Source organism: Lemur catta, chromosome 18 (assembly GCF_020740605.2).
Source record: "Lemur catta isolate mLemCat1 chromosome 18, mLemCat1.pri, whole genome shotgun sequence".
NCBI classification, from domain to species: Eukaryota; Metazoa; Chordata; class Mammalia; order Primates; family Lemuridae; genus Lemur; species Lemur catta.
Window position 1 is genome coordinate 26,666,458 of NC_059145.1, and position 27,057 is coordinate 26,693,514.

General features: G+C 41.1%; 1 protein-coding gene across 8 annotated transcripts in view; it reads left to right on the forward strand.

Moving 5' to 3' along the window:
- The window catches only part of ADAMTS9 (ADAM metallopeptidase with thrombospondin type 1 motif 9), a 160,982-nt gene that overhangs the window by 35,585 nt on the left and 98,340 nt on the right, over positions 1-27,057 (forward strand). For 5 of the 8 annotated variants that reach the window (XR_006729929.1, XM_045530877.1, XM_045530874.1 and 2 more), the window contains 7 exons: positions 1,151-1,292; positions 3,230-3,337; positions 9,651-9,796; positions 17,997-18,178; positions 18,270-18,406; positions 19,895-20,012; positions 20,270-20,365. Coding sequence is in view for 7 of the 8 variants with exons in the window: in XM_045530877.1 (XP_045386833.1) it covers positions 1,151-1,292; positions 3,230-3,337; positions 9,651-9,796; positions 17,997-18,178; positions 18,270-18,406; positions 19,895-20,012; positions 20,270-20,365 (929 nt within the window). In the remaining variant the exon portion in view is untranslated. The remainder of the gene's footprint in view (positions 1-1,150; positions 1,293-3,229; positions 3,338-9,650; positions 9,797-17,996; positions 18,179-18,269; positions 18,407-19,894; positions 20,013-20,269; positions 20,366-27,057) is intronic. The other 3 variants (XM_045530875.1, XM_045530879.1, XM_045530876.1) reach the window with 2 other exon arrangements.

Sequence of the window (27,057 nt, forward strand, 5' to 3'; positions counted from 1 at the left end):
CAGACTGAGCTAAAGAAGAGGTTGGGGTCTCAGAGAGAATGTGTAAATGGTTGCTTCATTTTGGATAAAGCTTTGGACTTTGTTCAGGTCTTGGGAGAGGGACCCTGAATGTGATTCCAGGGTGAAGGCCTCAAATGTTTCTGTGCTTCTAACTTAGTAATTTTGGATTGGAAAGGGGTGGGGTAGTGAGATGAGTCCAAAGCAGATCGTGTGAGTGGGTGGAAATTGCAGCAGACCCCCGTGTTGCTGAATTGAGGACATCCTCTCTCTCCCTCCCGCCACTGCCCCGTTCTCTTTCTTTCCTTTTCCTTTATTTTCTTGTTTTGTTTTTTAAGCTTCCTGCTAGGCTGCTCAAAGATCCAATTACATTATACAATGCCCCTGTGTCACAGATTTATTGCTCTTCTCTCTCAGAAGTATGAAAGGTTAAGTGATTATCCCAAAGCCACTGGGTGTATATTTCTGCAACCACAGGGAAGAGGAGGCTTTATTAATCAGAACTCACCGGGTGTGAATTTTCCAGGAGAGGTGTTTGCAGGAAAGTGAAAGAACTGGAGGGTTGCTGTTTTTCTTTTTAGCCAGTTGGTGTAAGGTGTTTTCTTTCTCTGAGTCATTGATTCACTCACTGGTCCCTTCAGCAAACATTTGCTAAACACCTGTTGCCATGGAAGGGCCCACATGCTTGGAGGAAAAAGACACTATCTTTGCCCCTAAGAAGCTTACAGTCTCTTGGGAAAAATAGTAAAAAATAAACAGATAATTGCCCTGAAAGTGTGATAAATGCTGTAGCAGATATATATTTGTCACTGACCATGTTGTATGCATAGCTTGTGGTTCCACAAAGCATAGAACAAAAATACACCTTCAGCTTTTGGACTTACCCTTGGACAGAAAGAATGAAGCAAATGTAAATAAGAAATTGTCCTCCCCACCATTAAAATAGCCAGGTGCCCTTCACGTTCACCTGAAGCCTTTGGTAGCCACCGTTCTCACCATCTGTGTGCTTCTGCTTTCTGTAACCCTGGTTACGGCAGCGTTTGCTTAACCAACCTGAATCCAGACCCTACCTTTGTCTCCACAACTGCCAGGCCTCCTTTACAACATGAATACGAGGCGCATCTCACCACCTGTGTGTTTCTGCTTTCCCTAGCACTGGTTATGGCGAGTGTTTGCTCAACGAGCCTGAATCCAGACCCTACCCTTTGCCTCCCCAACTGCCAGGCCTCCTTTACAACGTGAATAAACAATGTGAACTGATTTTTGGACCAGGTTCTCAGGTGTGCCCATATATGGTAAGTGTGTGGGGGCTATTTCTGCCCTCATCCGTTGATTCTGCACTTCCTTTTATTCATGGTTTTCTGTTGGATTCTCCCTCTCGTGTAAAGTACCCATGGCACAGCTGAGGATGCCGTGGACTATCAGTGATCGCAGGAATTACGATGATGCTGCTAAACAGTGCTGTTGTGCGCTGTTAGATGGAGCCTCACCTGCGCTTTCTCATTTTGCTCTCGTGACAGCCACCATCTCTTTCGCTGACAAGTGAGAAAGTGAGGTTCGGCGGGGACAAGGTCATAGAGCTGGTGATTAAGGAGCTCAGCTTTTTTTCTCTCCTTGTCTCTTTTCATGCCCTTTGACCTTGCCCAGGTGACTTAAATTGTAAGGGCTTGTCTAAATTCAGTAGAGGTAATTCATGAGACAAACCTGTTTCCCTCCTGTAGCTTGTCAAGGTTGCATCCTAACCACCTGGGGCTTGAAATCATTTCTGGTGATGGTTCAACTGGGGTGGGTGTGATAGTTCGATGCGTGTGTTGTGGCTATTTGGACTAGTGATATGACCCAGTGACTATTGGGTTACACGTGAGCAGAACTGTTCTTCTATGGGGTGCCCCATTCTGTCATTTTGGGGGTATGTGTGTGTGTGTGTGTGTGTGTGTTGCTGGGAGAGACTTCAAAGGTTGCATGGTAAACTGGGAAGTACAGTGATTCCATGGAAATGATAAAAAAATTTTGAGTAGATTTTACCCATAACGATATTCATTTCTGTACTACTCAGGATAGTAGAAATTAGGAGTCATTGAAATGCCCAGCAAAAGAAAGCGTAAGCAAATTATAATGTTTCTGTTAAGTGGAATATAACAGTTGAAAATGGTCTACACCTGGGAACAGGCTCCTGATACAATTTTAAGTTAAAATAACAGTATAAACCATTGTACAGAGTATGTATGTTCTCAAGCATAAGAAGGGAAACATGCTACAGGAAAGACTCGGTAGTTTGAGGCTTTTTTTCCTGTTTTTTTAAAAAATTAAATTTAACTTTTAATACTTTTAACTTTTCTACTGTGACCTTGGTTTATTTTAATAACTAGGGAAAATAAAAATTATACCCTGAAATAGAGCCAAATATATCCACTGGAATAATTCTGAAAAACATAGTGTCTGGAGAAGGAAGAAAGCAAGTTGCAGGATATATCAGTATGGTACTATTTGTAGAAAGCTTAAATGCTATATATTGTGGGTAGATTTTTATGCACATGTGGAAGAAGCATTAGGAAGAGTGAAGTGATGAACACTACTCAGGACAGTGGTCCCCACTGTTGAGAAGGGCAAGGGACCCAGGAAGGTATATAAGACCTTCTGCTGAGCCTGTGAGCTTTTCTTTCCTTAGCTGGGTCGTGGGTACATGGGTATCCATTATGTTATGTTTTTGTACTTTTTGCATGCCTAAAATATTCCACAATATTTTGTCCTTTCTTTCCTCTGACAACCCCTAAAAGCTTTGGAAAGGAGTCAGAAATATGATCATGATATTATGTGGCCTAGTGGAAACAGAAGCCACTAGTTTTGGGGTTCAAGCCAAAGCTAAATGTAAATCACAGTTAATCATAACCTAGCTCAAAGCCTAAATTCAGATCACACAATTTCAGTGTGATATTGAGCATTCTTCTTTATGTCTTCGAGTCTCAGTTTCCTCATCTGTAGAATGGGGCGGTGTCACTGAGGACCACATGACGTCGTGGATATCTCCAATGCACAGTAGTTCTAGAAACGTGTCTCACAGGCTGCTCTCTGTATCCCTTGGAATATTTTTGTAATTTGTTACACCAAGAAAAAGAGATCCTTTTCCTACCTGCCTTATATCGTTGGCAGAACACTAGTTGAAAGCAGTCCTTGTCTTGTTTGAGACCATCTTAATCACGTTGTCACTTACTTGTCATTCGCCCGAATGGAGCAGATGCAGTGCCGACGGCTCTGGTGCAACAATGTGGACGGAGCACACAAAGGCTGCCGGACGCAGCACACGCCCTGGGCCGACGGGACGGAGTGTGAGCCCGGAAAGGCAAGTAACGCCCTGATCCGCCCTTGTGTCTCAGGGCAGAGATGCTCAAGAGCGGGCTGTGCAACCAGCCACCGACGTTTAGCATGTGAGATGATGCAGACTGTGTTGGTGTGCACAGTCTCTTCCTGAGGAGGTTCAGCTTACCACTGAAAATTGTGAAACTTACATTATAGCATTAGTGACACCAGAGATGTGCCTGTCATTATTGCCTCAATTTTAGGATGTTCTCTCAATGTAAGACTTTCTTTCATTTTAACACTTCTAAAATCCCAAAGTGCTTTTCAATTTATGAGTATATTTAATGTGAGGTCGTGTTTCTTTTTCCTCTCTCCCTTTTGGGGGTGGCACAGGAAAGCTATTATCAAGTTGATAGAGCATCGTAGAATTGAAGTATAGAAATACGGTGAACTGTGCTCATACCGTGATACCAGGCTTTCACCAACTTGTGTTGTTTCCTTTACGGAGCTATGATGTCACCTGAGATATATCCAGATCCACATTCTCATGAGCTGGTTATGATGGTTCCCACGTATTTGGTAATAACTAAATAAAACCTGCCACTGTGTGGCCCAGTGGTAACAGTGTCTCATGTACCTGGGAGTATAATTAACTTAACCTTCTGCACCTGGTGTGCATCTGAAAACAACAGTGGCATGACAGTGATATCATCATCATCACCACTCTAAAAAATTTGATTACAAAAAGTCTTATATATAAATCCTGATTTTTTTTTAATCCATATGGAAAATAGCATTCTGTCACTTACCAATGATACAATCCCTGAACTATATTTTGGAGTCTTTTCTTTTCCTTATATATATTTTTTTCTTTTTTTCTCTCTTCCATTGTCCACTTTTAATAATTTATTCTCGTCTTATTTCCTTTTTCTCCACTTTACCTTATAGACTCAATAATAGCACCCAGAATGTTTCTGTGGAAGGAGTCCTAAGAGATGGTGGAACTCAACTCTCCCCTCTCTTGTTTTATAGACAGAGGTCTGAGAACAATGCAGTGACTTGCCTAAGATCACTCACATCTTTTGGGGCTACCCCGGCCCACCCTGCCTTCTTCTTTTGCTTTGTCTGAAGGGGCAGCAGGGTCTTCTGGAGTGGCTGTAACTCAAACTCACTGAGCTCCTTTAATTTTCAGTGGTCAAACAGGAGGTCTAGTGGTTTCTCCACTAGTTTGTCAGGGTGGTTATAAAGTGAAATGAGCCAGAGAATGTGAAAGTTACGTGAAAAATGTAAAGTCCAGGCCGGGCAGGGTGGCTCACACCTGTAGTCTTAGCACTCTGGGAGGCCGAGGCGGAAGGATCGCTTGGGGGCAGGAGTTCGAGACCAGCCTGAGCAACAGGGAGACCCTGTCTCTACTAAAAGATAGGAACATTTAGCCAGGTGTGGTGGTGAGTGCCTGTAGTCCCAGCTACTCAGGAGGCTGAGGCAGGAGGGTCACTTGAGCCCAGGAATTGGAGGTTGCAGTGAGCTAGGCTGACGCCACAGCACTCTAGCCCAGGCAACAGAGTGAGACTCTGTCTTCAAAAAAACCCCAAAAATGTAAAGTCCAATACAAAAATAAAAAATTGTCATGAAGGTGATTTTGTATTTGACTTAAATTAATGATAAACTCAGCTTACATTCTAATTTCTTGATGCCTGGGATCTCAGCAATTGAGAGTACATCTTTCCCCAAGAATGACCTAAGAAAAATTACATATGCACATAGGCATAATAGCTTCTAGAACTTTCATTGGCTTAAAAACAAATATATCTCTTTGGCTAAAGAGTGAATCTTGCACGTTTTGCAGGGCATTTAACTTAGTGTGTTGGTGGCCAGAGGATCATAGTTTTCCATGGGAATGTGGTTCTCAGGTTTCCATGTCAGCCATTAAAATTAAAGGTGACACTCATTCTTACAAAATCAAGATGTGGCCTCAGAGGCCTTCTAACACAGTGACCCAGACACCTGCTACCAGGTGATGGGAGATGACAATAAGCATGACACCTATTGGACAACTTGGCTAGTTGGCTTGGGTCAGAGCCAGCCAGTTGTATTACTTAAATTGAATCTGTTTGATCTCAGCAAACTCACTGGTATTGTGTTGTGGTTCTTAGTCAATCTGCTGTACCCACCCACTGTGTCTATTTCTGACACATGTTATTGCTGTGGAAAAGCCACAACAAAGAAGAATCCTCAATCATAGGATGAAGTGACTTGTATTTAGTAAAATTGTCGTGAATGGGCTACCAAGCTCCATGGAGTGGTATGGTTTGCCAGCCAGTTCGAGAACACAGAAAAACTTGGAGGGTATCTGTTGTGTCTTTTTTTCCCTAATCTTCTGTTTTCGCAACAGAAACAGAAAGGAAGGGATTATAGGGTAATCTTATATCTCCTGAGGGATAGAGGACTTTTGGGGAGCTTTCAGCAAACTCTTTCCACATGTGCTTGTGTTCAGCAAGAACAGGAGACTTCAGGGCATTCCAAAGCGCAGGTTCAAGACACTTTTAGAGAAGCAACTTTTGGAGAAAATGATAGGTACATTTTTAGTAGTTTGAGAAAAGTGGCCATGTCTAACAGCTTTTATTAAAGATATATAAATACCCTGAAGAGTATTTATGCATTTTACAAATGCCAAGAAGGTGGATATGTTGGCATAGAAATTCTTTGTGGTTTTTTTTCCCCTTGTTTCGTTTTCATAGAATTAGCAGTATATGCCTTTTCTCTATACGCTAGAGATTCCCGTTGCTGCTGGGTTAATTTTTTTCTTTCTTTCTTTCTCTTCTTTCTGCCTTACTCCCTCTGAAGTAATCTGTCTCGGGCTGCTGACACAATGTTATTTTGATGAATGACTCACTAATGTCTCTTTATTTTCTCCATTCTCTTGTTAAGTCCATTAACATTTTCATTTTAACGTTGTTTGTGAGCCTAAGGTTTGAAACTCTTTTGTTTCAAGTTTCCTTGGACAAAATTGACCTCCAAGTCCCCCTTCCAACCTCTTAAAAAGATACGTTTAAGCAAAATATTGTTTAAATGGTTTTGGACACTTTTTAAGAAAAACTGGCTTTATTTTGGCTCCATTTTCACCAGCCACTTAATGTTTTGTTATGATGTCATGGCTGTTTCCATGTGTAATTATTGAGTGTCAAATTTGCCTGGTGAAATAGATTATCTTGGTGCGTGTTTCCCAAATAGCCTACATTCCCAGCCTGTGTCCCCTCAGACACTTTCTCTGTTCTTCTAAGGTTCTTCCTCTCTTTCGGGTACCTGTCAATGGTCATACCATTAAGAAATGTTTAATTTGCAGACCAGTTTTTAAGGAGTTGTTTTCTTTTGAAAATTGACCATGAGTACGTTTTAGTGAAGCACTGAATGTTAGCACTCGGATAAAGCCACCTCCTTGTTTTGTTCTGGGGTTTATGGTGATGCTTAATGAGAATAGTGGTTACTTTGGAGTCTGCTTTTGTGTGGAGGTAAAGTCTACAGATTAGAGAGAGACCAAGAGACTGAAGTCTGAAGTGTCAAGAGGGAAAAAAATATATCTCCAGGAAACTTCTCATTATTAAAATCCATGAATAGTCATAGGAGTTTTCTACTCACTTTGTAGAATTTATAAAATGTGTACCTGGCAGCAAGATTTGAGTGCTAAATTTGGGCATAAACTATGATCTCAATTGTGTATTAGGAATTTTGTTTGGGTCAGATCCAATTATTTTAGTATAAACAAGTTGGGTCTTTTTCTGACACAAAAAGCTCCAGTACAAGAGCTAGGCAGGTTATGGAGCTATTATGGCAGCTCCGTAAAGTCATTAGAGGTCCCAGGCTTCTAGTTTCTTTCTGCTCCACTGTCCTATACAAATGATTTTCATCCTCAGGGTCACAAAATGGCTGTTGTAGCTCCAGCCATAGAATCTGAGTTCCCAGCAGAATGAAGCCAAAGGGCAAGAACAGAAGGTTAAAAGGATCTTCCCAGGAAGCCCACCCAGTGAATTCTGTTGATATCTCTTTGACCACTTCTATTTATAGGGGAACTTTGGAAAATATAGGTTCTGTTACCAAGGATGAAGGGGAGAATGGATATTGAGTAAGCAATCTGGAGTCTTGGCCTCATTTAACTATCTCATTAATCTCACATTTGGTGAAAATTTCAGTCTTTATTTCTATGTCAAAAATTGTCACCAATATTTGGAAATAAAAATTGTTAAAGAAAAAAGAAATTGTCCCCATTTGCTTACCATTGAGAGGCAGTATGTGTTCCAGTTACAAGTATGCACTGTTCAGTCTGGTTGTCTGTGTTTCAGTCTCATCCCTGCCCCTTGCTGATGTTTGGCATCAACCCCTGTGTTTCTTCATTTTCCTTTCTATAGAGATAGGAGTAATAATAGTACCTGCTTGTAGTGTATTATGAGGATAAATACATGTGTGTGCTTGTGTCTAGCTTAGAACAGTGCCTGACAAATATTGAGTGTAGTGTAAATGTTTGGCATTACCATGGCCACTGTTATTTAAGTTGAGCCCCTTCTGTGCTAAGCTGTATACTGAGTGCTTTACACACATTGTCTCATGTTGTACTCAGGACAACTTTGGCAGGTAGGTCCCCATCTTTCGGACTTCCATGACTCGCCCGAGGCCATAGAGTTAGTCTGGAAGAGCCACCACTCACAGCCAGACCTGTTTCCCAGCTGAGCTTTGTTCCTCTGCACCTGCTCTGTCCACTCTGGTGGCCACTAGCCACATGTGGCTACTGAGCCGTTGAAATGTCAGACTGAACTGAGATGTGCTTAAGTGTAAAATACACTCCAGGTTTTGATGACTTAGTCCAAAAGAAAAGACTGTAAAAAAAATACCTCATTAATAATTTTATATTGACTACATATAGAATAATAATGTTTTAAATATATTGGCCTAAATAAAATATAATTAATTTCAGGGTTTTTTTTTTTAATTTTTTATTCTTTTGTGTGATTTCTAGAAATTCTTCAATTCTATCTGTGGCTCATGTTCCGTTTCTGTTGATTAGTGATAACTCCAGTCCAAGCTGCCTCTCTGTTCATTTATTTTTGTATGCATCTATTCCAAAAAATGTTCACAAAAGACAACTGTAAAGTGATTTGCAGAGAGTGATGTGATCAGTGCTGGCTCTGCCCACGTTTCTGGAGAACTGAGTTGCCCGGGGTTCAGATGCAGAACCTTTTAAGCCTCAGCCAAACAGCCCAAGGAAGAGGACTTGTCCTCAGATACTGTCAGAGCATAATTACCAGGGAGGAGGCGGGCAGACTAGAGAAAGCTTAATCGCACTGTTTCAATAACTGTTCCCCGAGCCTTTTGTGGGGGTGAGGCCGGCTATGGCGACTGAGACCTTCACCTGCCTCTTGTTTTTCCACTCTCCCTGCGCCTGCCTCGCCGCTGGCCTCCCCTCCGCGCCTGTGTCCTCCCTGGGGATAAATCACGACAGCCGCCACCAGCTCCGCTTGAGAGATCTGAGCGAGCCACGGGGCGTCACCCTCCTGCGGCCGCTGCCGCCACTGTTCCTTTGTCCAGCGCTCGGTGACCTCGGCTTTGTGTCAGGGTTTCACACCCCAACAATGGCAGAGGCTTGGAAGAGGCTTCTCCACTCCCTTGTCCTGCTGAGGAGTTTTATTTTGTTTTACTATTTTTTTTTTTTTTTTAAACATCATGGCCTTCTTCCTGCTCCAGGCTGGGGAATCTGAAACCGTTAGTAACAAAAAAGTAATAAAGTTAAGGACTCTCTGTAATGTGTCCATTTTGCTTTAGTCTCATCCTGAGTGCTTTCTCAGAGTGAGTTTATGGGAATATAGGAATCATGTAATTAGCTTTTTCCCCCCCTCTCCTATATAATTAAAATTGGGTTTTCAAATCCATGGGGAGCAATGAAACCTATTATACCACTCTTGGTACCTGGTAACATCTCTAGGCCTTGCTGATGGAGATGCACTATGCAAATCCTATAACTCATTTTGGCTCTTTCCTAACCAATCTGCCCGTTTCCACTCCTGGCTTTTACCAGTGGACTAATTGAGCTGTTTGAAGGTAGCCGTCGGAGTTACTCTGTCGGCCTGGAGCCAGTCACTCACTGGCCAGTTTGATTCAAGCAAGCTGTAAATGAAGACAGCCTAAAATCAATAAGTACAAAGTTAAAATTCCTACAAATTTCCGTGATTCGTGTAGTTGCTGAATTTGCAGCATTTCAAAGCAGCACGTGGAAAAAAATTAAAGTGTGGTGTATGTGAAAGGACGGCCGGTCCTACAATGACTCGCAGCGCCAAGCTCTCCCTCACTGTTCCCCTTATTAAATACAGCACTGCAAGTTTGGGTTTTGTGTTCCCAAAGAAATGGAGGTCCCTGTGACTGATGGATCCTGGGGAAGTTGGAGTCACTTTGGAACCTGCTCAAGAACATGCGGAGGAGGCATCAAAACAGCCATACGAGAGTGCAACAGACCAGAGTAAGTCCTAGAACTCGGCATTGTGACTGTTGGCGGGGCAGGAGGGAAACCTTCCTAAACGGAGTGATTTAGCTGGAGGCTGATGAAGAACACGTTCTGAGTTAGAGAGCAGGTGGACTTCAAGGGCTGCCTGAATCCAACAAACCCAAACTCTTGAGCCCCAGGCGCTTCCCCTCTGTATTATTTTCTCCCAGGCTCCTGGGTTATTGAAAGTGTTGCTGCCAGGTGATGGTTTTGTGTAGCTTGTTCTGTTTCCCAATTGTGACAATCAGGCACATCTCACTGCCCACCCCACCCCCCAACATGACATAGTGCACTAATAGAGTGAATAGATACATTTTCACAAGGAAACAACCAAATTGAACATTTCCATCCAGATTGTAGATAAACGTACCCTTTCTAGTTTACTACTGAAATACTGAAAAGGGCTTACAGCTGCCAAGGGATCTAGGACCCCAAGTTGGGAAATGCTTTTTGTATCAATCTAGTTGTATTACAGGTAAGACACCTGAGGTCCCCATCCCACTACCTGACAGTTTGCAGATTGGGAGTCTCTCGCTTTCAGGATAATTCTCATTATGTGACCACAGCAACCTCTACCAGCCTAACCTTGTTCGGACTTACATATTTCAGTACAGTCAAGGAATTTTTTCCCCCAGCATTTGTCATAGCTGACATGTGTTTATTGGGGAGGGGGCTGTGTAGATGTAGATAATAAATTGCTATCTTCATTATGGGGAATGATATCCAATTTTACATGGATCTAAGATGTATAAAGTTTAAAAGGAATAAAAAATAGTACATAAGTAAAAGTAAGTAATAGCTTTTAAGGTACTTTCTCAGACTTGCTGTTGGACCCATATGGGCTATGGAGCCTAAGAAGTCTTTACAGAATAGGGATAGGGTTTTAATATATAAACTAATAACCATTTTTAAGCCCCCAGCTCCTTTGGGATTATGTAAAATTATTTTGCTGAGTAGTACTTATTTGTTTTTAGCAGATTAGGGATAGCAAACTCTGTGGTAGAGAGAAGCAAGAGGTGAAGTAAAGGAACGAAGTGGGCTAGTGCGATACCATAGCTGTGTTGTAGAGTCGTAGAGCCAAGCGCAGGGTTCTACTGAGGTCTAGCTGATTGTTCATAGGTAGGAAGAGTCTAATGTTGACAAAGCTTCCAAATTATTTATAATAAAAATCTAAATGATAAGAACTGTAGCTGCAACTGTAGGCCACTGATTTGCAAGCCCTGGTCTAAATAAATACCCTGTAGTACAAATCACAGATGATGAACAGTTTATTTTAATTCATTTTTGTTCACAGTCCAATATTTATTTCATGTCCATATAATATTGATCTCTCAGACAACTAAAGGGCTATAAGACAAACTCCACTCCATAAAACTAACACCGCAGCTATGGATAAAAATGAATGAGCATTAGATTTTCTATACAGACTACATTTTATATTGGTTTTTAAAATAGTAGTAAAAATATAGTCCATGCTTTAAAAACAATTCAGACACAAACCTATGTGATATAAAAAAAGTTCTGTCATCATTATTCCTATGCGCTACCTACTTCCCACAGGAAATAACCACTGGAAAATAATTTGAGGTGTATCATTTCAGACTTTTTAAATGTGGATGTGATAGGTAGTATATGAACTAAGTGTCATGTAATATAAAATAAGGCTCATACTGCTTTTTCAACTCAACTATATATCCTGTTTGTATTATTGAAGGTTTAAATTAAAACCTCATAACCTAACAGCTAATATGATGAATTTTCTACAAATTAAAAGCTATTTGGTGGCTACCTTGAACAAAATTATTATTTTATAGTAATCGCTATTATGAGATGTGGATATTGCAAACAGTAGATACTTTGCAAGTACCTTTTAAAATGTTTGATTCTATAATGTTGCATTCAAAAGAAGTATTAGGCCTTTTTTATTTTAAACTCGTAGAGCAATTCTAGAAGTAACTTGAAAAGTGGAGAGAGATAAATCACTCCATAATTGGAATGGGCCAGACAAAGAAAATCACCCAGTGTAAAGATCTCAGCAGAAAAGGATCTTGAGCTTCAAAGAGAAACAAAGATCCTCACATTGAGAAGTTAAGAACCAATCACTAAAGACCTCAATTAGAGGTCCTTGTCCTTGCTGTGTGCTATGGGAGGTTTTAAAAAAAATACAATCCACCTAGTTGAGTGTCAGCCCTGACATCATTTCATTAAAACTTCTCCAAGTTATTTGCACTTTAGGATGTCCCTGTTAATTGAGAAAGGAGATTGCCTCTGAATACGGAGGTTACAATGGCTCTGGGGGAGTCGATCTGAAAAGAGAAAGGGACACAGAAAAGGGAAAAATCAGATCTGAATCTTGGTTTAAAAGCTTGTTCAGAGAAATTCACGGAGCAGATGGTTCATTATGGAGAGTGTGGAAGTGGTTGCTGTCATGCCTCTTAAGGAGTTTGAGGGGAACAGTCCCCCCTCACTGGGAGTATGCCTTTTCTCAGTTTGATGAGCCCTTAGAATATAATATAGAGCTCCATTTTTGGAATCCAAGGTATGACTCTATTAAGGACAAATGGATTGTTTTTTTTTTCCCCCACAAAATTCATCTGACTAAGAATGCATTTATTTAGTGTCCAGATACTTTATGCAATATTTTTAGGGTTTTTTTTTTTCCCCTGAAAGCATAAAAAACCAAAAGAGAGAAGTAGCCTTGCCATGTACATGGGATTGTGCTGTACTCGATGAGCAAGCTGTAGAGACCATATGCTTCTAATTTTGGTCAAACATTTTTTTTGGTCTCAACTGGCATATGGTGCTACAGGTGGTGTCCTAATATTTTGTCTTTAAATGCTATTTTAATTTTTTTTAATCTCAATTTTGATTCATACCCTACAGATAAGATGATCATACACCCTGGTTTGCAAAGATGGGACCAGTTTACATCTGTTGCCTTGGAGAAGTTGTTCATAGCCCTCATTTTCACTCTCAAAGTGTCCTTGATTGGATAATTAATTATATTGTCACCTGACCTAGAAGAATCATGTAATAGAGTGAATTTTAAAATTAGGACCACCAGTTTGTACCCCCATAAAGTCCTGAAATTGAAAAAAAAATTAGGAGCACCAAAAACATAACTAAAAGTACAAAAATAAGACCATGCTTTAGAACTAGAAGATGCATTACCAGGCCATTGGGCCCTTAGCTTGTTATTTTGTGCTCAAAATTTGGCTCTGAGCCTCCTGGTGGCTGAAATAAAATGGTTTATAGAATTGTAACAGTCCATCAAAATAAAATAAAAATCATACCAATTCTTCAGGAAGGGCATAGCCTTTCCCTTTTCTAATGCTTCTATTTTGCTTTTAAATTAGGAGATAGAGTAAATTTAAAAAATAATAATCTCATGGATTTCAGAAAAGGAGAAGATTGTGCACTAGATATTTCCCACTTAGGCTTTCACCATAGCAACTGCTTATGAAATCTTACATAAAAAGAATATTTAAGACATATGTCTATTTCATCCCCAAACAGCTCCCCTCCCCTCCTACTACCACCTCCACCAAATTTCTCATTTGGCTGTAAAGAATTGCAGCAAAGTTTTTTTGAGACACTCGGTTTGGATGAACTGGTTTCAAAATGCTGAGAACTGGTTACTGTAGAGGAGCCATTGGGTAATGAGTAAACAAAGGAATCCAGCCCCGTAGACTGCCCCATTTGGAAGGATCAGTAAAGACGGGCTGGTACAGCTCCCCACCCCATCCCATCTAATCCTCCAGTAGCGTTTCAGCATCCTCCACAATTGGCTGTCGGCCACCTTCTTAAAAACCTCCAAGTGTAGGAACCACACTACCTTCTGTGGCTGTTTGTTGTATCATTAGAAATTTCTTGTGCCAACCATAAATCTGCCTACCCCAATTCATTGGAAATAAACATAGAAGTTGAGATTTCTGTTCAAACTCATTTGTAGACCAAAGTTTAACTTTCCTTGAGGGCATAATGTACCTATGATGAGCTTTGCAAAAATTCTTTCATAGCTTTGGCCGTGCATCATCCCAATTTCCTCTCTATGTATTAACAAGTGTGGTTGTATAATGTGCTTGAAAGAAAGATCCAACTTGGCCGTGCAGGATAGCAATTAATCTAGCAATTTCCTTAAATCCTTTCCATTCCTGTTTGATGTGCAATATTTTAAAAGTATCTTAATAGTTGGAAAATGTGGTTAATGTTATTTTTTTAAAGCTGCAATCTCCTATAATTTTTAATATTTGCCTACATGGAATAATATTCCCATCCAGCTAAATTATTAAATTTATAAAATTTTTCCATGCTAAAAGGTAAATTCAGTTGGCTAAAGCTTTTTAGCAAATCAGGCAGAAATCACATTGTCTAGGATAGAAAAAATATCATATAGTTCAAAAGGGCAAATTTACCTTTGTTAAATCATGTAAATAATTAAGGAAGAAATTATAATCTGCCTTTACCTAAAAGCAAATAAAGTCACAGACCAGGTTTTGATATGGGAAGAGTCCTGTCTTGAGAGACAGCCTGGAAGACAGGCTGAATGTGAGCTTGGGGTCAGAGAGAGCCGGGCTGGCCTCTCACTTGATTAGCCTGTGCCCTTGCCGGGTTAATTCGCATTTCTGAACCTGGTTCCCTTGTCTGTAAAACAAGGATGCTGCTACCTACCTCGCAAGTGGCTGTGCACAGTCAGTGACAAAAACTGGAAAGTAGCACGGTGACAAGAGACTAGTCCAGGGATCAGCACACTTTTTCTATAAGGGTAGATAGTGAATATTTTAGGCTTTGCAGGTTATATTATCTCTGCCGCAGCTACTCAATCTTGCTGATATAGGGAGAAACATACATAGACAATGTGGGTGTGGCTATGTTCCAATAAAACTTTATTTATGGACACTGAAATTTGAACTTCATATAGTTCTCATGTTTCACGCAATAGTCTTCTTTTAATTTTTTTTATTCTTTTGAGACAGAGTCTCACTCTGTTGCCCGGGCTCTAGTGCCATGGTGTCAGCCTAGCTCACAGCAACCTCAAACCCCTGGGCTCAAGCGATCCTCCTGCCTCAGCCCCCAAGTAGCTGGGACTACAGGTGCTCACCACCATACGTGGCTAGTTTTTTCTATTTTTGGTAGAGATGGGGTCTTGCTCTTGCTCAGGCTGGTCTTGAACTCCTGACCTCAAGCAATCCTCCTGCGTCAGCCTCTCAGAGTGAAAAGGATTACAGGCATGAGCCACCGCTCCAGGCCCTTCTTTTAATTTTTTTTTTAATTATTTTAAAATGTAAAAATTCTTACCTTACAAGCCATGCTAAAACAAGCAGTGGTTAAATTTGGCCTGCGGAGGTGTAGTTTGCCAAACCTTGTAATAGAAAACATTTATTGAGCACTTACTGTGTGCCAGGTCTTGTTTAAGTCCTTTGACTGTATTGACCTAGTTAACCCCCACCACAGCCCTATGAGGTAGATATTAGCATCATCTTCTTTTTACAAATGAGGAAACCGAGGCTTAGAGAGGTTAAACAGTTTTCCTAAGATTGTACCATTTTTAAGAGGCAGGGCTGGGATTCAAACCTTCTGTTTCCAGAGTCTATGTTTATAACCTCCAGCCGTATAGCCTCTCATATATAGTGTTTTTTATGTGATGTTTATAAAAATGTTTTTTATAAAAAAATAAATCACAAAATACAATTTGCCGTGTTATAGTGGTCAGAGCAGGCAAAGGTGGAAACTGTTACCATCGGAAGGAGACCCGCCTCCAAGTAATAACTGTTTGCAGTCCAAAGAACAACTGCATTTGATGTATTTCGAGATTCAGCTAAGATTTGTTATATAAGAGAGCCAAAAGAAAATCAACTTTAAAAATCTTATTTTCAAAGGGAAAGAAATATGAGTTACTTTCAGGCAATAAATAAATAATCCATCTATAGTCAGTTGGAACATCTAAAAAGATTCTGTAAAATAATTTCAACCTGAGGAAAAATTGAATGGGGGGGGTGTGTTCCTTGTAGCACATTTAAAACAAATTTCACCTGAGCAGGTAGATGGGCCTGATCTATTATTTATGTGTAATCTGTAATGTTTTATGCATGAGACTGGGGTGCTTTGGTACTGAGAAAAGGGCTTGGTATCCAGGAAATCAAGTCTGCATCTCTACATGAAACTGAAGGAAAAGACGGTGGACATAGCACATGGAGAATGTAGCAGACAGGCGTGGAGCAAACACCTGGAGAACTTGGATGCCAGTCCTGACTCTGCTCCTTTGTTAGCTGTGCGACCCTGGGCAAAGTACTTCTTTGAACTTCCTGTCCCTTGGTATAAAAGGACCTCATGTGCCCTACCCTTGGGCAGGATATGAAAGAGCTTTAGCGAGTTGAGTGCACAATGCGGATATAAAGCATATGTGCTTAATTGGGCTAAATGGGGAAACAATCAGACATAGACACTGCTGTGCTATGTGACATTTTGCGTCCCTAGATGCAGTCTTCTTTATGATAAATAATGGTAAATATTTCTCAGACTCGTTGCTAAGCTCCTCACATTCACAGCAAGCCTTTCAGGTATATGGTATCATCTCTGTTTTATATGTGAAGGGTGGAGCCCAGGAAGCCAGGTAGTTTATACCCGTGTTCTTACCTTACTCTACAAATCTTTGATCTGAGAAGGACATTTGTAACAGCATCAGGACAAGCTCCCCTAGGTGGACCTTCCTGAGATCGGGGTTAGTCTTGCCCACCGTTTCCAGAGTTGGTGCTTAAAGCCACTGCTGAATTGGATCAGATTAGACTGGGTAGGGCTGTCGTGTAATAACGTAGCAGCTAACATTTTCCAGCATCTACTGTGTGCACCCATTTTAGAGAAGGGGAAAATAGAAGCTCAGAGAGATTAAGAACTTAGCCTAGGGCCACATAGTGAGGATAGGGCAAGAATGGAACCCAGATTCAACTCCAGCATTCTTCCTGCCTCTCATTCTGTATGTCATAGGCATGGATGCATTTCTTATTTATCAAAACCCCTATTTGAAAAAACACAACAACAGGAAAAAAAAAACACCACTTTTTGTAGTCAGGATTATTCTGAAAGATTCATTCTAAAGAAAAAAGGTGAACATTTTTCTTTCAGTTTCACGGGTGTCCTGGGGTTGCTGTGAAATCCAAGCTATTGCAGCCCTGGGTGGGTGAGCGTTGGCTTCCTAGGATTCTGTGATTTTCCTGTTTCCATGATGAATTTGGCAAGCCGCTGACTGCTGGTAGATGTGTTGTATAATTTACTTTCTGGATCACATCTGGAAAATACATGTACAGGGTTGCATGCCGAGGTTAAATTTGCACTGTGATGCTTTGCAAGGCATACTCCATAGGCTTGTCACACAAAAGCTAATGAGACCAGTGTGTTCTTTCCTGTCTCTCCTCTTCAGTTAGTCAAAATATGGGCACATTCCCTTTATTCCATTTTATCTATGAAACAAAACAAACAAAAACAGTGGTTGTTGGGAGAGAGGGTGGGGAGGGACAGAATGAATGGAGGTAGGAAGGCTCAAGTTTATGATGGTCTCCCATGAGAATATCAAGGGACAGAGGTGGACAGGGATCGTTCTGACTACTCATAGGTACCTTTTACCTGTTACATTTTCAAAATGAAAGGACTGTGAACGTTCAGGAGGAAAAGGACAAGAAAATACTGTAATAGATTCAGGCTTTGTATTTCATACTTTAAGCTACATACCCTAATATTTTATCCTCAAAACAGCCTTACAGCTGGGCACAGTGGCTCACGCCCACGATCCCAACAATTTGGGAGGCGTAGGTGGGAAGATTGCTTGAGGCCAGGAGTTCAAGGACAGCCTGGGCAACACAGGGAGACCCCATCTCTATAACTAAACAATCAATACATACATACATGCATACATACATACACAGCCTTATAAGATAGCTACATCCCATTTTAGAAATGTAGGGACTGAGGCTTGCAGGGGTTGAGTGACTTACCCAAGGCTATACACTTAATGGTATTGGAGGCAGAATGCAAGCCCAGAATTCAGAGCCCTCTCCCTTCCCACTATCATCTGCTACCTCAAATTTGCTTCCCTAGAAGACAAGAAGTCATGAATGAGCAAAGGGTGTGCAGAAAAATACATTATGCTAATACAGTGTGTGTGTTCTTTATATTTTCTCAGGCCAAAAAACGGTGGAAAATACTGTGTAGGGCGTAGAATGAAATTTAAGTCCTGCAACACGGAGCCGTGTCTCAAGCAGAAGCGAGACTTCCGAGATGAGCAGTGTGCCCACTTTGACGGAAAGCATTTTAACATCAACGGTCTGCTTCCCAATGTGCGCTGGGTCCCTAAGTACAGTGGAAGTAAGTCCCTTGAGAGCATGCGCCCGCTGTTGGCAGGCTGGTCCTGGGGCCAGGCACAGCAGTCACATCATGTCCTGTTTCTCCTCTCTAGTTTTGATGAAGGACCGGTGCAAGCTGTTCTGCAGAGTGGCAGGGAACACGGCCTACTATCAGCTCCGAGACAGAGTGGTAGACGGAACTCCGTGTGGCCAGGACACTAATGATATCTGTGTCCAAGGCCTTTGCCGGGTAAGTCCCAGATGGTGTATTCTTCACTGTGTTGTCCTGCTGCCAAGCTGTGATTCGTGGCTTCCTTGATAGCAATTGCTAATATCTGTGCACTGTCTCCGGAGCAGTGGTTCTCAAAGTGTGGTCCTTGGGCCAGCTTCAGCATCAACATCACCTTACTCTGATGCATACTGTGCCAATGTTTGGGAACCACTGCCCTGGATTTTTCTTGACATTTTCAGCCTCTGCAGGGGTCTGCACAAACCTTCCTTTAAAGATTTATTATAACAATTTACACACACTCTCCTTTACTTTGAACTCAGTGTTTAAGCGAATGCTTCCCGATAGCTGGTTTTCTAGTTGAATAGCTATGCTCCAGCAGGATGTCATGAGGAGGAGCTGGCCTCATTCATACCCCTCTTTGTGATTTTAACCACAGTTGCTTCTACCTGTGACGTGCTTGATAATTATTCTTGAAAGAGAAATTGAGAAACTTCTGGCAAATGACAAGGCACCAGAGCAGTGATTTCTTAAGGGCTTAATACCATTTCAGTGTTCTTTCTTGCCATTCAAAAATCATTCCTGACCCAGCCAGGCTCTGAGATAATGTATTCTTTTTTTTTTTTTTGCATATGGTCCAAAGGCAAATTGGAGTTCCTGGTTGGTAGGGTTTGATGGAAAGAGCCCGTAAAAGCTTCACCTACTTCCCAGCTCACAGCTACAGCACGGATTTCCTTGTTATTTCATTCCATGGCACCACCTTGAGTTTGTCCTCAAGGATTGGTTCACACAAGGACAGAATGGACAGGAATGTGGACTTTGTTCTTCTGCTCATTGCTGGTGTCTGTCTCAGAGTTCAGTCTATACTGCCACATTGTGTTAATATGCGAGGAAATTCAGGAGTCCATGTGCTGGAGCCTAAGGCCTCAACAGGCAGCTTGCAGTTGCACTTTGTCTTCTATTCATAGCCGATATTTAAACCTAGGGGATTTCACATGAAATCAAATTTTCCAGCTTCCCTTGAAAAATTGGAAAATGTCAACACTGGGCTCCTATTTCTACATGGCAGGGGTAGCCTGCCGCGGACGGCGGCTGCTCTCTTAAGATGGGGCATGAACTCCTTAATTAGATACAGTCCTTACCACACCCCCTTTTTCTCATTGTTGAGGGATTTTTTTTTCATTTACTCTGCTTATTCATAGGCTAGTGTTTCTCAAACTTTGTAGATGAAGCAGCTGGAGAATTCTGTTAAAATGCCAACTTAGGAGACCTGGGTGGGCCTGAGGTTCTGCATTCCAAACAGCACCAAGCATGCCCGAAGTTGCTGGTCCAAGGACCACATTTTAAATAGCAACGCTGTATGCAGTGTGCATTCACAATCCTTGCAAGTTTAAAGGGGACTTCTCTTTCTTGTCATTTGAATGCATGTCATTCAAAGAAACACATTACTTGCCATTTTATAACCACTGTAATACTTACCATTTATTTCAAATGTTTTCTTTTTAAAAGCAAGCTGGATGCGATCATGTTTTAAACTCAAAAGCCCGGAGAGATAAATGTGGGGTTTGTGGTGGCGATAATTCTTCATGTAAAACGGTGGCAGGAACATTTAATACGGTACATTATGGTAAGAATCTGCTCCTAAGAACCATGAGAATGAAAATGGCCAAAGTTTAAAAATTGTTAACTGCATGTTATACTTAAACGTATTAATGTCAAGCATAAAATCAGTCTTGTTATGGTACATTATCCGTCTGACTATAAGGCACCTACCAGAATTGTATGAGAGTTATATTATATTCCTTTGTTGCCGACCTTTTATTCCATACTTAGAGAAAGTGAACCATTCTGTGGAATACTGAATTTCTGCTGCATTCTTTCCAGGTTACAATACTGTGGTCCGAATTCCGGCTGGTGCTACCAATATCGACGTGCGGCAGCACAGTTTCTCAGGGAAATCAGAGGATGACAACTACTTAGGTGAGATGGGCTGCCCCCTGCCATTTGCTGGAACTCTGGTTCTCTGGAGCAGTTGGCAGATGCCAGAGAACCAGCAGGAGAGCTTTCCAATGTCATGGATTTTCGTAAAAGAAGTTGATCTTGAAATTCATTATTTCTCCCTCACACACACATCATCAGAGTATTGATTTAAGGGTTGTGTCGTTGCGCTGTTTGATATCAAGGGATTTACTCTGGATCTGACAAAATAGAATGGCCTCAAGTGAAATTTTGAAAGAGTTTACCCTCTAAGTTTAACATAAAATCATTGCTCTTATTGGGTCTTTTAAAAAATATGTCCTGTGGGTAACCGGCTTGCAAATGTTTTATTAGAGGCATTACTTGACTTGATTTTTAGGTGATCGGCTCTCACCAGTAGCAGACCACCAGTAGACTTTTTCAGTATTTCATCATGCTGGTTCATTCCAACAGGTTCTAGAGTGGCACATATTTTTCTCAAGTCATTTCTAGAATGGCCCACTTTGTTCTTTGCAGAGTCTTTATCTTCCCTCACTGAGTCCAGATACATGATTAATTCATATCTGTTCCTTATATTTAAACCACAACATACTAAGGACCCTGTGTTGGTTTGCGACAGTTTTCTCAGTCCAATCCCACTTCGATTCAATATTTTGTAAACTGCCACAAGTGATTATGACATTTTCTCAACTGGCATTTAAAAGAAGGACGTGGGGAGTAGAGTTAGGAGTGAAAGTGATTCAGCCTTGTACAACTGGACTCCTCCCAGCCGAGAAGAGCAGCGTGGCTTGCACCCTCATATCTAGAAGAAATCAGGGCAGTCTTACTGGCAGTCAATTTTTATTTTTCTTAATTTTATTTGTTTATTTTTTTAAAGTTTATAAACATTATGTGGCTCACGCCTATAATCCTAGCACTCTGGGAGGCCGAGGCAGGTGGATCGCTCAAGGTCAGGAGTTCGAGACCAGCCTAAGCAAGAGCGAGACCCCGTCTCTACTAAAAAATAGAAAGAAATTCTCTGGCCAACTAAAATATATATGTAGAAAAAATTAGCCGGGAGGCTGAGGCAGGAGGATTGCTTAAGCCCAGGAGTTTGAGGTTGCTGTGAGCTAGGTTGATGCCACGGCACTCACTCTAGCCCAGGCAACAAAGCGAGAGAGACTCTGTCTCAAAAAAAAAAAAAAAAAAGTTTATAAACATTATAAACTTTTATTTTCTCTCCTCTCTTTTTTGAGGTATTAGCACAAACTGTGACTTCAGTTGGATTATTTTTTTCTCTGTAAACTTAAAATGCAGTAGAAGGAAATTTATTTAAGTGTCTCTGATTTCATATTTTTTTTATTTCAGAATGTTACGGGGGTACACATCTTTTGGTTACATAATTTGCTTTTGTACTGTTTGAGTCAAACTTGTAAGAGTGCCCTTCACCTAAATAGTGTGCATTATATCAGTTAGGTGTGAATTTACCTGTCCCCTCTTCCTCCCTCCCACCTACTTGATTTCCATTGAGTTTTACTTCCATATGTGCACGTAAGTATTGATTGACTAGTTCCAGTTTAGTATTGAGTATATGTGGTGTTTGTTTTTCCATTCTTGCAATACTTCACTTAGAAGAATGGTCTCCAGTTCCATCCAGGTTGTTACAAAAGATACTAGATCATCATTTTTTATGGCTGAGTAGTACTCCATGGTATACATATACCATGTTTTATTAATCTACTTATGTCTTGATGAGCACTTGGGTTGTTCCCACATCTTTGTGATTGTCTAGGCAATTTTTATAAGAAATGAATGTAATTTGTTTCTTATAATATCCAGACAGGAACTCTATTTATCCATCTGAATATAGCCTCTATAGAGGCTTAATCCAAACATTTGGATATATTGAGCCAGTAAATGAGTATTTTTTGAATCAAAATAGAATATATATCTGTATTTTGGAATGTCTACATGAAATCTTGCATAGACAGTCAGTGATGCTTTAGCCAAGCATGCTGGTCAAGTGTAATATTTATATATAATCCCATTTAGCATTTTTTGCTGTGTATCTCCATTCATTCATTTGCTTATTTAATTTGGGCCAGGCACTGTTCTAGGCACAATGAACAAAACAGACCAAAAAATAATGAAAATTTCTGTCTTCTTAGAGTTTACTTTTTAGTGAGGGGAGATAGAAAATAAATAATAACTTAATAGATAAGCAAACTCTATACTATTAGAAGGTGATACGTGCTATTAGAAATCAGAGCAGCATAAAAGAAATTGGGATACCAAGGGTGGGGCAGGGACAGTGGCGTTGAAATGTTTGAATCGTGGAGAGAGATAACAGGCTTTGTGGGAGAAGAGCATTCCAGGTAGAGGGAACAGCCACTGCAAAGTCCTTGAAGTAGGGGCATGTTTGAATTGTTGGAAGAACAGAGGGAGGCCAGTGTGGCTATTGCTGAGTAAGCACGGAGGACAGTCCTAGATGAAGTTGAACAGGTAACAGGACTAGGTCATAGAGGGCCACATAACAATTGGAAGGACTTTGGCTTGGACTCTGAGAGACATGGGGAGCCACTGGAAGTTTCGAGCTGAGGAATGATGTGACATAATTGCATTTGTGTTTGTAAAGGTGCACTCTGGCTGGTATGTTGAGAAGAGAAGGTGGAAGAAGGGTGCAGGGCATAAGCAGTGACACAGATTAGGCAGTCATTGCAGTAATCCAGGGGAGAGACGCTGGTGGCTTAGCCCCAGGCAGGAGCAGTGGAGGTGGCAGTATGTGGTCGATTCTGGATGTCTTTGGAAGACAGAGCCATCATGATTTGTTGGTGGATTGAATATGGTGGGTGAAAGAAAGACAGGAGTCAAAGGTGTGAAGAAGTCAAGAAGAGTCACAAACGCCAGAGCTTTGACCTGAGCAATGGAAAGGTTGGCATTGCCCTCAACTGAGTTGAGAAGACTTGTTACATATTTATCTATATGCCCACTAGTATTTTAAGGTCAGAGCTGTGTCTTTACAGCTTTAGCTCCTGATACAAAATGTACACCTGGAGGTATAAAGTAATGTTGAATTGCTGAGCAGCCATTATTCGTGCTGTCTTTCTGAGTACCTACTATGTGCTTAATGGAGAATGGGGGTTACCTTGGAAATACAAATTCATCCCTTCTTTCAAAGGCCATAATGTCTTACTCGGAGTTAATTACTCAATGGCTGCATTGACTTTTTGCCACCCTAAATATCCAAAGGAGTGTTGACTTTATAAGAGAATTAACAAAATTCATGGAGACTGTTTTCAAATTATTTTGGGGGAATTAAGCATTTCTCCTTCCACCACTGTATAAAATCTGTATTTTTTTTTCATATGCTTGGTTATAAATTTGAGCATGTGACTGCTGTGTCCTTACTACTTCCTAATTAAATCAAGCTGCATTGCATGCAACCTCCTTTATAAATTGATTTCCTGAGAGCTGAAAGCCACATTGAGTTGCTCCTTTCTTCTCCTCGAAAGGGAGAAGGATTCTCTTCTATTCTTCTCCTTCTTGGAAAAATAATCTCCCTCCAAGTAGCGTCCTCAATTCAGTTCCACTTAATCAGCCCACCTCAGGCGCCTGAATTCAGGGCGGGCCCCCTGATAACCTTTTATTTCTCACTGGAGGTTTCTTAATCTCCTTGTAGAGAATGAAAACAAAATTAAAGAAGATTTGTCATTGGGGACAGGCAGTCTGAGCCAGTCATGGCTCTTTAATGGAATATTATGGGAAAGTCACCTGTTGGCTTAGCAAAGTGTCTCTGGAAGCAAATGAAAAGTGTGCAGGCATAGATTGCAAGTCACAGGCCACCGAGTGTGAAAGTCAAGACCTCAGAGCCTTTGAACCCCACAGTGGTTACTTAACAAGTTAGGAAGAATTTGATGTTGTCATCAAGTCTGGGGTGTGTAAATGTTTACTCTTGGCTTCAAGGAAGGTGCAGCAAATGCCCGAGAAGGTTTTACAACCCATGCTGTGTCTTGCGGGAGTCCAGTCGCAGCTGTTCCGTTGCTAAGCGATCTTCATCCTTATCCCTCCTGTTTCTTTAAACGTCACTCAAGACATACTCTTCTGCGTGTTTTGGTGAGGGAGCAATTTCCAGGAGAGAGGGCCTTTGTAGCAACCCGGCTCTGATGGGTGCAATGGGAGGGAAACCAACCCAGGAAATTAGCTCCCCTAATCGCATTAGTGGGAGGCTGGGCATTAGACTGTTGTTTTCAGGAAACTATTTGTTTCACAAGGTACCGAAGCAGAAAGCCTCTCTGTCAAAGGTCGTCCTTTCACATGGGCCCCTCCCTCCTGTTGAGTTAAAGCCAAGTTGTACCCAGGGCCCCCATGTTCATATCTCTTTAGAAGAAAAAGTAGACATTTCTGTGACACTTATTTGTCTCCAGTACACTTAGTCCTGGATTAATTGTGGCAGTGGGAAGACAGGAATCGATTCAGTGCGAGACGAAGGAGGAATTTCTTTTCATCTGATGATTTTAAGGACGTCTGGGGCCAAACTGTTTATCAGAGCAGATCATAAGAGGAACCTTCTGTCATTTGAGCTCCTATCTCATTCCCTACTCACTGTTGATGGGAATAAATAACGTGTGGTGAAGGGTGAAGTACCCCAAGTCAGCATAAGCATGAGAGGAAGCCTGGAGACAATGGAAAAGACCCCCCTCCCCAATTAACCTAGAATAGACCATCACTCTTTGAACATAACCAAACTGGATTATCACTTAATTTACAGAACTGGCATGTGACATTTCAGTTCCCCCTTATTAGTGAAACATCAGCCGGGTAGCTAGTATGTGACTTCACTTGGAAGAGTTGGGTGATTTTGTTAACAGCACATCATACCATCACCATGTGAGTGACCCACACTGGACAGCAGCCTCAGGATGCCCGAGGTGCCACGGAAACGACCTCGGCTCCAATCAGTGACCCATTGAAACGCCTGCATCTTGCATGGCTGGTAGACCACGCTGCAGGAGCTGCGGGTGAACGAGGTTGTCAGAGGTTTACACTGATTGAGAAAAGTCGTTTGGCTGGAAGCACTCAGTTCTCCTTGTCATGAGTGTCAGGTTCCATCCATCATGCATTCTTTCAACATCATCGATTGAGCACCTACTATGGGTTGGGATTTTTCTTGGGCTGACAAAAGTGAACTTTTAAATGGTTGCTTTGCTAAAGGGCTCATGCAGGCTAGCAAAATGAACAATTTAAATTGTCAAAAATCTGTAACCTAAGCATATTTAGTTTCTATTTGTATGTGAGAGAAGGTGCTTGAATTCATTCACTAATTTAACAAGCATTTGTCAACTCCCTTCTTAGAAAATTTTAGTAGTTAACAGGTTCTGGAAATAGATTTCCTTGATTAGAAACCATCTGGCCTTGGGAAATTAATAATCTCTAGGTCATGCTTTTCTCATCCATAAATTAGGCATCTGTAAGAGACCTCCTGCCTCATAGAGGTGTGATAAAGAGACAGCATGTGAAAGCATTGTGGTCTGCCAAGAACTAAAGCCCCACTATGCACTATATTGTTTAATCCACCTAACAATCCTATAAGAAACCCATTATACAGAGGAAGAAACTGAGGCTTAGAGAGCTTAAGTTACTTATCCAAGGTTACACAAACAGAAAATGGGAAGAATTGGGATCCTTATGGGTCTGACTCCAGATGTTATAGCCTTAACCACTTTAGTTTACTGCTTCCATGTAGAAAAATATATGACTGACCAGGGGATATACAGGCCTGGAAATTTAGGTTTATCGGTAGGAGTGAATGGTGAGACTAGAAAGATAGGTGAGGTTAAGATTTGTAAAGTTACAGGTAGGTTATGTAAGGGGTTTGAACTATATTCTACGGGTAATAGGAACTATCAAAGGATTTAGAGCCAAGAAGTTGGATGATCTTTTATTCTTTTAAAAACTAACCCTGGCTGTTACCTGTGTCACCATTTTCTTCCCAACCAGCTCAGATTAAGGCATCTTATGCTTCCCTTGGGGCTAAATGGTGTTCACATGGGTGGAAATTCTGATAAATGAAACACTGGATTGGGAACAGAATTCAGTGCAGTTAATTCCTGATCCTAGAAAGAGTAGCCTTGCATCAGTAAAGTGTCCAATTGCTTGAACTCTGTGAGGTTCCCATGTCTAAGAAAATGAGGATCCTACTGCTACTGAACCACAAAGGACATTCAGAGCTTCATCTCAGCCCTCTTTAATCTGCACATAAGAGTATAATACCTATTTAACCTAAATCCTCAAAGTCTCTTTTATATACAAATCACTTCTCGCCTGAGTGGTGAAAGACAGTGCATCACCTGCATCAGTGAAAGATGAGTTAGGACCTGGCAGATACCTAAGATAACTTGGCCATTCCTCATTCCACGACCAAGACAGATATTATTAATATGATGCCGAGCCGTGATGTTGTCCGTGAACCCTGTTCTACATGGTTTCTCAGGCAGCTAGTACCAAATGATTAACATCGGTGCCTGGGAGGATACGTATTTACAATACACGAGTTAAATTCCTTGTTTCTTCTGTTCACCTAAGGACATTTCAAGGGTTTCCTCGCTGCTGAGATTTGCTCATAGGGCACAAATTACAAAAGATCAGAGAGCCTTTTTCTAATATTTTGTTCAGGACCCAAATGTTTAATAGCTCTGAATTATTGAGTACCTGGTTCA